Source organism: Nerophis lumbriciformis, linkage group LG17 (assembly GCF_033978685.3).
Source record: "Nerophis lumbriciformis linkage group LG17, RoL_Nlum_v2.1, whole genome shotgun sequence".
NCBI lineage: Eukaryota > Metazoa > Chordata > Actinopteri > Syngnathiformes > Syngnathidae > Nerophis > Nerophis lumbriciformis.
In genome coordinates this window covers 17870550-17882640 of record NC_084564.2, presented here as the reverse complement: position 1 = coordinate 17882640, position 12091 = coordinate 17870550, and the positions used below count along the sequence as shown (strand labels likewise).

General features: G+C 41.3%; 1 protein-coding gene across 4 annotated transcripts in view; it reads right to left on the bottom strand.

Moving 5' to 3' along the window:
* LOC133614571 (protein furry homolog) overlaps positions 1–12091 on the bottom strand; it is an 87100-nt gene that overhangs the window by 59888 nt on the left and 15121 nt on the right. For all 4 annotated transcript variants that reach the window (XM_061972640.2, XM_061972643.2, XM_061972641.2 and 1 more), the window contains exon 2: positions 10964–11163. In XM_061972640.2, coding sequence (XP_061828624.1) covers positions 10964–11163 — 200 coding nt within the window. The remainder of the gene's footprint in view (positions 1–10963; positions 11164–12091) is intronic.

Here is a 12091-nt window from a genome sequence, read left to right as displayed (position 1 = left end):
GCTTAATTAGTTTAAAACCCGCACCACATTCTCTTTGTTAGTAAATGTAGGCTGGATTGACAGCTGAGGGTCAGTAGAAATACATTGTAGGGAGAGAAGATCAATTTGGCATTGGATCAATTAGTACACAGGCAGAAAAAAATCATGTGCGAAAGTTGTGTACCAAAAAGCGCTTTAAAACACTGCTATGATGGTCATGAGTGATGCAGAAAGTATATTTAAATATTGAATTTGGTACTTATGATTTGGAGTATCAAGTGAATTTCTTTTTTGGGATTAAAAGTATAGTAAACTAACAAAATTAATCACATATAAAATACACTATGTTAATATTATACATATTTTATATTATGAAACACATGTATGGATACAATATAATAAGTAAAATAATTTCACTGTTTTAGTTACATATATATTTTTGATTAAGTGTATTCAATTGAGTGTTTAGTGTTTATTTAAAAAGCAATTACATCAACATTTTACATGAATGCATGCAATTTATTTGCACAAAAATTGGTAACAGTTGTATCTAAAGTTCTGTCAAGCTGTATTTTGGAGTGAAATTTGCCAGCGAGCACACCAGTCGGAGTCTCCTCACTCATTTTTGTACTGATGTATGTATTGATTTGATCACTGACCATATAGCAATCAAGGTAAAAGAGCTTGTACGCTCAAAATAACTTGCATAATTAATGTGATAATTTCCTGTGATTAATCACATGCGTTAACACATTACTTTTGACTGCCCTAATAATAATTAATACTGTCAACTGATTAAAATATTGAATTCATATTATTTTTTCTTCCCTTCTTCCTTCTGATCTGGTCCAGTTTCGCCAAACACTAAATATATTCAAACATTTAATAAAGTAAAACACATATAATGCAACAGAAGAAGTATCCCATACTTTTGTAAAGTAAATCTATAGAGCAGATTCAGGCACCTCTAGATCAATCACGATTAATCGGATTTTGTCCGTAGTTAATTTGTGAATAATTGCAGATAGAAGTTTTTTTTTTTTAAATCTTTAATAAGTGTACCTTAGACAGATAATATTCAAGTTTTATTCCTATCAACATGGGACTGGACAGTTTGTTTGCCTTATGCAAATGTTTGTTAATCATTATGCTTTTTTAAACAGCTCAACACAAAATGAACACAAACACTCTTGTACAAACACACTCCGGCAGGGGTGGGACTCATTTTTAGCTCGGAAGTTTCATGCCTCAGACCGGCTCACTAAAATAAGTTAGTAACAACCTATAATGTTAAGTCTGTTTTGTAATGCCTTGTAATTAATTGTGTTTTTTTTCTAAAATATAATTTCCAATTCAGAAGAAATTAGGTTTTCTTCACAATGCACTTGATTTATTTGAGTTTAAGTGCAAAATTGCATCATATCCAAACCCAGAAGTGAAAGTTTCCCTTGACTTAACTGCACCTCTATCATAAAATTAATCATCTGCAAGGCTTCAGCACATTTGATTGGTAAACAAATGTTTGACTAAAACAATTCAGATTGTTTTAATGACAAAACATGGAAGTTTATATCTGTCATGTCTGTGTGATCATGTTTTGTTTTAGTAATGTTCGGTTTAAATTTTGAACTTTTTGTGCACTTTTGTTTTGTCTTGTCACCATAGCAACCATTAGTTTTCACCTGTCACGTCACGCACCTGTTTCACGTTTTGAGTCACGCACCTGCTTTCACTAATCATGTCCATAGTATTTAAGTTCATTCATTTTCTGTTGTTCGTCCTGACGACGCACCACATTTATGCTCTGTCCATTCCTCTATGATCCTGCTTCATGTCCCTTGTCACAGTAAGTTTTGGTTCCATGTTTATAGTCTTTTTGTTTAATTGTTCATAGTTTATTCTCCGCCACTGTGCGCGCTTTTTGTTTGATCCTTTTTTTTTGTAGTTCTAGTGTTTCAATAAATCATGTACCTTCATTCCCGTCTCGCCCGTGCCAACTTTCCGTTGCATCCCGGAAAAGCAAACTCCCAAGATCAAGTCCTGACAGATGTCGTCAGCAAAAAAGTTTTCCCGCAGATGACATCACGCCGCCGCCTTGTCATGACGTCACCCCACCCACTGGTGATGACGTCAGAGACCAAGATTTTTTTTTAAATTCTGTTAACTTTGTCTATCAGCCACCACCAAAGGACTTTTTTGCCAGAATCAGACACTTTCAGAAAAATTTTTCACAGACCCGCTCACTGGGACAGTCCTTGCCCCCCAAGACTCAAGCCCCGCCCCCGTCACAAAATGTTTCTTTTTTTCCGCCCACACAACACCAGGTGGGGGAAAAAGAAATATTTTTTGGACAATTTAGTGGGGAGGATTCTGCCCCCCTCCTGACCTCCCTCCACCCACCCCTAAAAACGGTTCCAGACCGCGGGGAGCGCGTCTGGTATCCGCTCCTTGAGGGGGGGGCTAGGGCTGGGAACTGTACAGGTGGGGTGACTCAGCTTCGCCATGCCAAGCCGCAACCCCCAGCTAGACCACCTCCACCTGCACCAGTAGCTCCACGACGCCAAGCTCCGGTACCAGCTCCACGACGCCAAGCTCCGGTACCAGCTCCACGACGCCAAGCTCCGGTACCAGCTCCACGACGCCAAGCTCCGGTACCAGCTCAACGACGCCAAGCTCCGGTACCAGCTCAACGACGCCAAGCTCCGGTACCAGCTCCACGACGCCAAGCTCCGGTACCAGCTCCACGACGCCAAGCTCCGGTACCAGCTCAACAAGTCCAAGACCAAGACCCTCCACGCCAAGCCCAAGACCCTCCACGCCAAGACCCTCCACGCCAAGTGCCGCCAGTCGCAGCTCCACGACGCCAAGTGCCGCCAGTCGCAGCTCCACGACGCCAAGTGCCGCCAGTCGCAGCTCCACGACGCCAAGTGCCGCCAGTCGCAGCTCCACGACGCCAAGTGCCGCCAGTCGCAGCTCCACGACGCCAAGTGCCGCCAGTCGCAGCTCCACGACGCCAAGTGCCGCCAGTCGCAGCTCCACGACGCCAAGTGCCGCCAGTCGCAGCTCCACGACGCCAAGTGCCGCCAGTCGCAGCTTCACGACGCCAAGTGCCGCCAGTCGCAGCTTCACGACGCCAAGTGCCGCCAGTCGCAGCTTCACGACGCCAAGACCCGCCATGCCAAGACCAAGACCAAGACCCGCCATGCCAAGACCAAGACCCGCCATGCCAAGACCAAGACCAAGACCCGCCATGCCAAGACCAAGACCCGCCATGCCAAGACCTAGACCAAGACCCGCCATGCCAAGACCAAGACCCGCCATGCCAAGACCAAGACCCGCCATGCCAAGACCTAGACCAAGACCAAGACCCGCCATGCCAAGACCAAGACCCGCCATGCCAAGACCAAGACCCACGCCAAGACCAAGACCTGCCATGCCAAGACCAAGACCCACGCCAAGACCAAGACCTATACCAAGACCCACGCCGCCTGACTCGCCACGCCGAGCTTCGCCGCCTGACGCGCCACGCCGAGCTTCGCCGCCTGACTCACCACGCCAAGCCACGCCTGCCACGATGATGACGCGCCTGCCTCCTCGTCGGCCACGGATATGGCCGCTACCTGGTCGCCCGCCACGCCAAGTGCGCCCACCTCCCAGTCGGCCACGAATGTGGCCATTCCCTGGGCGCCCGCCTCGCCTGCTGCAGCGGCGTTCCACTCGCCGCCGCCACCTAACTCTGCCCCGGTGGATACGGGGACACGTGGCCTGGCGACCCACCGCCATGTCCCCCTCCCGCCCTCCCATGACTCTTGTTGATATTTTCTGTTTTTGGACATCTGGGATCTGTCCGTAAGGGGGGGATTCTGTCATGTCTGTGTGATCATGTTTTGTTTTAGTAATGTTCGGTTTAAATTTTGGACTTTTTGTGCACTTTTGTTTTGTCTTGTCACCATAGCAACCATTAGTTTTCACCTGTCACGTCACGCACCTGTTTCACGTTTTGAGTAACGCACCTGCTTTCACTAATCATGTCCATAGTATTTAAGTTCATTCATTTTCTGTTGTTCGTCCTGACGACGCACCACATTTATGCTCTGTCCATTCCTCTATGATCCTGCTTCATGTCCCTTGTCACAGTAAGTTTTGGTTCCATGTTTATAGTCTTTTTGTTTAATTGTTCATAGTTTATTCTCCGCCACTGTGCGCGCTTTTTGTTTGATCCTTTTTTTTGTAGTTCTAGTGTTTCAATAAATCATGTACCTTCATTCCCGTCTCGCCCGTGCCAACTTTCCGTTGCATCCCGGAAAAGCAAACTCCCAAGATCAAGTCCTGACAATATCATAGTACTTGTGGGCTTTGTGATTACAGTTGTGAACCAGTCATGAAATTTTCTGCTGCAGCAGTTAAAACGGGGTTGTCCAAACGTTTGCTACTGTGGGCCGCACACTAAAAAAAATCAAAGCAGACACGGGCCACTTTAATATTTCTAATTTTCAAAACCATTACAATATACATAAATATTTTTTTAACCTTAAGGGCTCTGCTCAAGTTTGGTTCTGGGGACCTGAAAGGGTTTCAGTCATAAAAATTAAAAAAATAAGTCATACGTTTATTAAATCTCTAGATCAGCATCTGTCAATATATTGTTTATTTTTTGTATGTGTTGTTCTATTTTTGTCAACCCTGTTTTTAAGGCAAAAACACAATATATGCAACACTTTACCCCCCAAAATTTTCAAAGTGGAATATTCAATAAGAAGTAATTGGAGCCTTAAATAGGTCAATAATTCATTAAAAACAAACATTGATCTTTTAAGGAATGACAGTTCCCACAAAAATTCTCAAGAATCCAAAAAAACACTATATATTTATTTTACTTTCAAATGCTTAAATCTCTAGATTAACTTTAGATCTATCAAATGTTATGTTTTTTTGGTTTATGTCCTATTTGTCATAGAAAACTATAAATACGCAATATTTTTTTCTCCAAAAATATTTCAAAGTGAAATATTGTATTCGTTATGAAGTAATTGAAGCCTTGAATAGGTCAATAGTTTATAACATTGATTTTGATTCATTATTATTTTTTGAGCAATGACAGTTTTAAAGAAAAAAGTTATTAGTTAACATTGCAACTTTTTCTTGTTACATGTCACCCATATGCTCTTTTATTCCACTTTGTAGTATTTTTAGAATGTGCCCCTTGGCCGTGCTATGGACACCTCTGAGTAAAGTAACATTTGTAAAGTAAATATATAGGGTGTTATATAATAATATATTTGACTGTGGTGTAAAGTGATCATACATATGCTGTGTATTTAAACATTTAATATATCATGCAGATATGACACAGACTGTAATGACAGAGCCTGTGCTACCTTCACTGACCCATCAGGAAACAGGGACACAGTATTACTTAATGACTAATCCCAAATAGTTGTCTGACATAGTCGCTTGCTCTCAAGCATCTTAAACTCTTTTAAATACACAAAAAAGCCTCATCAGATACAATAACAATGTTATAGGAGGAATAAACCTGACTGAATATTAAATATGCAGATAAGCTGCAACTTTGCGCTTACAACTGCAGGATACAAATAACAACAAATTAAGCAGCCTGCTCTCCACTGAGAGGAAAAACTAATAGGAAGATATCCTCAGAGGGGTGTGATGTTAACACTGAGGGGGTTGCACACTTTCCTGTGCTAATTAACACTTCCCTGCAGGCTGGTTACTCACTGCTTCCTCAAAAATGACAAACAGTACAGAACATGCCCCATGTGTACTCCAACAGTGTCTAATAGTATTTTTGAGTGTAACGCTTAAATGAGTGAATTAAATGTGTGAGTTTGTAGTTAAAATATCAACCTGGTCGTAGGAGCTGGTGGAGAGTAACCGCTCACTGGCTCTTTCATGTCGGTCAACAGTATTATTCATGAGTGCATTATTTATGACATGATTTATGACCGCTTCTGTGGGGCCAACAACTGTGGCTAGACAAACAGGAGATCACATGCAGGCTGCCTGTCTTCCTCCTCATTAGTCAGCACTTCGGCAGACTTTAAATACAGTACAAGCATAGACATTAGTCATTTATAAAAATAATAATGCATAAAGTATGAGTAAAATTGACGGCCTGTTGCCACAAGATAAGGTATCTGCTTATGCAGGATCTGCATTCCAATACACAATATGACAATGGTTCATGCAGTACAACAACAATGATTTACATATTGTTTAATAAATCAATAAAAGCGGGGCATTTTATTATATACTATAGTTCATTGTCTGTGACGAACCATTATCAGGCTATAGAAAAATGGAAGTGTGCAGTCCAAGTGTCCATTGTTGTTTTATTTGTAAAAGACAGAGAAGGAGTTTGCTCATGTAGTTTGAGCCAATGACTTGCGCTTATAATTAAAAAAAAAAAATATATATATATATTATTTTTGTCGCTTTAACTGTGTTTAAATGCATTTTCTGTAGGATTCAATTATATATTTTTTACCTTTATTACATAAAAAATGGTGAAATTGTTTCCTGATCAAATACAGAGAAAAACCTGAGATGAAGCTCCCCTCTGATTGCGCAATCCTTCATCACCCCGGTTGTCTGTTCGTCAGCATGTTGCCAACATGTTTGCGGCAACATTTGTTATATACCATGATTTTCTACAGCTGTCTTTAGCGTAAGTGTGACATCGTTATTTTAGCAAATCGGACATTAAAGTGCAGGGGACGGTGTGGCGAAGTTGGTAGAGTGGCCGTGCCAGCAATCGGAGGGTTGCTGGTTATTGGGGTTCAATCCCCACCTTCTACCATCCTAGTCACGTCCGTTGTGTCCTTGGGCAAGACAGCATGCCCTTGCTCCTGATGGCTGCTGGTTAGCGCCTTGCATGGCAGCTCCCGCCATCAGTGTGTGAATGTGTGTGTGAATGGGTGAATGTGGAAATACTGTCAAAGCGCTTTGAGTACCTTGAAGGTAGAAAAGCGCTATACAAGTATAACCCATTTATCATTTATACGACAAGGCGCACAATATTTTGGCTAACCATAAGGGGGGTGTACATGAGCTGGCAGGCTTTATCGCTGCAGTTTTTTAGTTGGTAGAGGTTTATTTCGAACATGCACACAGTTCCAATATGATAGATCACATATTTTCCATTTCTCATTACAACATGCAAGAAAACAAGTAGGAAGAAGCAAAGCTTATTTAATCTTACCCCTTTCCCACTTCATAGTAATTACCAACAAACTCAAATTTTTGTACACAATTTCTAACACAATTTACATTAAATATTTCTAAATATTACTGTTCTGGTAATAAATAGTTAAGACAGTTATGATTCACTTAATGAGATAATAATATCTTGTTTTCAAAAGTTCAATACATTTGTTACAATTCTTCTTCCTTGTACTTTGTAAACACTAAGTAAACACATACCGGTAGTTTGAATAGCCTCTTAAAGTGGATCATATTAGTACACAGTTTGATATATTTGCTTAATCTATTCTATAATTTAAATCCACATACTGATATGCTAAAGGTTTAAAAGTGTTGTACGTGCATCCAAATGTTTTAACTTAGACTGTTCTCTAAGCTTATACTTCTCCTCTTTTGTTGAGAAGAATTGTTATCTTAAAATAATAAAAGAAGGAAGACATTTACAGTACAACAAAGTAGCAGAGCTTTTCCTGGAGAATGATAGTGTCGTGTTATATAATCTAACACACTGCTAGACTCCAACTGTGTCTTTATTCTGCAATGTGCATGTGTTAGCCTCCTCTGAACTCTCTACCTACAAATCATTTCCCGCCTGCGGCTCCTCTATGACATCACTGGCAGTGGCGCAAAAAGTGGGTATGCACTAGTTTGTGCCCAATTATGTGCTTGAGTAGAAAACTCAACTGTGCAGATTCCTTCATCCAAGATGTGGAGGAGCAACCCTTAAATGTGGGCGTTTCCAGTCAAATGCGCGCATTTTCCCACAGACTTAAGTACTTTTGTGTTTCTGAGGCTGCAATAAAGGTGAAACATTATATTGCATTTGAAGTTTGGAGGCAGTGTACACCACACATAATAAAATCCGACTTTCAGAAAACCAGCAAATCTATTCTCATCGCTTCAAATAAGACAGCTGCAAACATCCATTGAGATTATGATAAAAAGGACCATAATGCCACTCTGAATTAAATAGCAAATATTAAAAATCTCATTGTTGTCTCAACTGCTTGAGTGGAAGAGAAGAATAGCGCGACCACAGCAAAAGACGTGTGTGCGTATTGGCCGTGTTTTGAAATCTAGGACTAACGGAGGTTTAATGCATAGATTTCACCTGGACCGTGATCATTGAACTATATTATGTATATATCAAACTGTCAGCTATATCGCTCCCCCTCGCAAGCACACCCACACAAGAACGCGCACACACACAGACACAAAACGCTTTCTGAGCCCATCCTGATCCATCACAACCTCACAAACAGTACTCTGAACATCACACCTAACAAGTGAAACAAAAGTTTAATCTACGGAGTTCCATCCAGCCAGAAGAAGTCGCCATGGTGATGTAGTCACCATGGCGACATACACTGCCTGGATTGGTACAACCTTTTCAAATGTAAAGTGCTATAATGAGCCTGCCTTCATTCACGACTTAAAGCTGAAATATACTTTTGCGTCATTTAGCTTGCGTAAGCGATGCCGTCTTGCTCCTCCCCCTGCGTACCCTCCCGCAGACCCTGGCATGCACCTCTCCAAAAAACAAGTAAATTAGTAAGTTTCCCCTCTCTTCTCTCCGCCATTTTACTTCCCACCCTGCTTCTTTTTCTTTTGGTGGACGGCACCATGCTCAAATAACAGTAGCTCTGACGGCCTTAAATTGACTCAGCAGCCCCACATGTCGTAGAGTGCGAACTACGGGTGGTCCGAGTGCTAGTGTGTGGATCACGCAGGGCGGAATATTACTGCCAAAAGTTTTAATTTGAAGAAAATTGATTTTAGACTTGCACATTTTTTTTTACTTGCAGAAAGTTTCTTTCTCCATTTTTTTAATTGAAGAAAATTTGTTTTTTTAACTTGCGACTCATTAGGCGTGAGTAACAACATTTGTGTGTGTTTCTGGAGTTTCGGCAATAATTTCACTTTATATTGGGTCGCTCTGAAAATATTTACTGATTTAATGAATTTTAATTGTTGTGTTGCGTCCAGAAATGTCACACACTGTAGGACGCTGTTTTTAATTTTTATTGCCAATCTTGTGCTAATGTTACAGAGGCCAGCCAGTGCGGCTGGGCCATGTGTAGGTTAGTAAACCTCACTGGGGGCGGTCATGATAAGGTGTCGGGGCAGGGGGGGTTCAGCTAGGTCTTCAGCTACAGTAGGTGGCATGTACTGTATGTAGTTGCTGGTGCTAGCTGTGGTTTGTATGAGAATTATTTTTAATGAATACACTAATGTTATCAGCCTGTGTTTGCATACACCTTAAAGCAGCCCAAAGTAACTTTTCAACCTTCATAAAATATTTTAATAACTTTTGGGGTGATACTTCGACTTACAACTACCGGTACTTGAATGACACCTTTGTCAATGCCTGAGAGTGTCTGTATCGCTTTCACTGGCACTAAGCAATTTTGAGGAGGGTGGCATGAACCCTGCCACGCAAAAAACTACAATTGTGCTGACTTGCTTTACGGCATACGTCACTCCCCCTTTCCCAAACAAAGACAGAAGTCGATGCGAATGCATACGTGCAATTTCTGCTATCATGGCAGAAGCTGCAAAACAAAAAACAAAAACAAAAAAACGGAAAGTTTTGTCTGAGGAGACAAAACTCGCTGGCGTGAGCTCAAAGACGAGGAGGGATTTCAGACCAATGGTGCCTTGGCTCTGTTCCCACTTTACTATGAAGTACCTTACTTAAATCAAAATCCATCCATCCATTTCTACGGCTTGTCCCTTTCGGGGTCTTGGGGGGTGCTGGAGCCTATCTCAGCTGCATTCGGGCGGTAGGCTGGGTACACCCTGGACAAGTCGCCACCTCATCGCAGGGCCAACACAGACAGACATGATAATGCTAATATTAGTGATCGGAAGTTTGCGTGGTAGTAATAAATAGCCACTAGCTTGATAGTTCGCAGCTCCACATTGACATGACCAGACACGCAAACTCAAAACTACTGTATAAAAAAAAAAATCGATGACTGCAAACCGCAAATATAAAGTTTGAGTACAATATGTAGGTTCCTACTGTGGAAAGATCAGTCATACTGAATCATTTTGGTATTATCGTGTCAGTTTGTATGTACATGACAGTAGTTTCTGATGATTTACGACGCTATGCGCTGGTCCTCATGGGAAATGTGGTCTTTATTCAGGCACAACACTCACGCTTTGGTCCACTGGCACCGCCAAAATCAACCAAAACTGAAAGTTCTTAAGTGGGACTTTAAAAAGTAGGTATAGTTGAACCCGTGATCACTGGTTGATTCTGTAATTCTTTCCTAACTAACACAGTTGCACATGGAGGCGCACAAGGAGTTATGTATACAAATTAAGGTAAGACGGCAAATGGTTTTCAGTTTTATATAAAAAACAAAAACAAAAACAAAAAACAGTTACAGCCCTGGAGCCATAACCAAGTTGTTGTTTTTTCCCGTATTTTTGTAATTGTTGCATTCATTTATCAACACGAGCCAGTAGACCAAAACAAAAACAATCCCTATTGGTGTAATGGTACACACCTCTGCTTTTCATGGCAGAGGGCATGGGTTTGATTCCCAAAACCACTCACAAGATTGACTCTCTATGGCAACCTTTGGCAAGGAAAAAAACCAATGTGGACAGAAACAGCAAAGTATTTGAAAACTTTTTTTTTTTTACTAAGTCAATGCCTCACTAGTCATGAACATCACTGTTTTGACCTGAAGGCTCATGGAGCGTGTTTGGTAACTTTTTGTGCTATTTCCTTCATCAGCTGACTCACCAGCGGCTCCGCCATGATGATTCGAATCTTGCGTTCTGACACCGTGGCAAAGATGGCGAAGAGGCTCTTGAGGACATACTCGCCCGGTTTGCTCTCCGGGTCCACGCTGATCGGCATCATGACCGGGGGACCCTTCTCTCCATGAGGACAGCAGACTGGAGGGATGGGGGGTTTGCTGTAGCCATTCCCCACGGGCGAGGCTGCAGAAACAACACAGAGAGAAAAAAAGGTGTTTTAATAAGTAAAACATGACCAATTGAGGCATGCACGAGAGCAACAGGATAAGCCACAGAGGTGTTTACAAAGAGAGACGACTGATTAGGGAGCTGGAACAAGGTTTCCCCAAACATGGACATGAAAATTCCCCCCATGTTGAGCATTCCTGACGCACACTGTCCAAAGGGCACTGACTTCTACGCGTCACACTGCGACGGTGCACAAGGAAATGAAAGCCTCATGGCCAGCAGCTGCTGTTTTCATTTCCTACCAGAGATGTCCCAAAGATCTTGTGACCATCTTGTTGTGTTACGATGTCGCCCACGTTTGATTACGCACGGTCCTGTCCCAGGCCAAAAAAACCACGCCAGCTAACATGCAAGTTAAAGTTTGCCTCAGTGTTACACTCTGGTGCCTTCACACAAAGACTTGCTAAATATAGTAAATAAGTGCATACAAACATCTCGTTAGAGCACAAACAGTCACTGTGCTTGTACTGACCACCATTAAACTCATGTAAAATATTTATTGCCATTACATTTAAACCTATTTCATGTTTTTTTATCCTCTCACTATGTTGTAGCTAAACAAATACAAATAGTAGTGCTATTTTTTTTTTAATTATTTTATTGTCATAATTTATTATTATCTTTTAACAATATTTTTTTTCTTATTATTGTGATTATTATTCAAAATAATGATTTGCTCAATTAATCTTTATTAATGTATTTTTTTTCAGTTCTAATATAATTTACAATAACTAGTATTCCGAACAATGGTTACTCTGATTACTAATAACGCTTATTAGTACTAGTAAAAGTAGTATTACTAATGCATCTGTTTTCTAATCTTCTTTTTTTCTCTCAATATGCACCATAAATGCATAAAAGATGACCATGTAAAATTAATTGT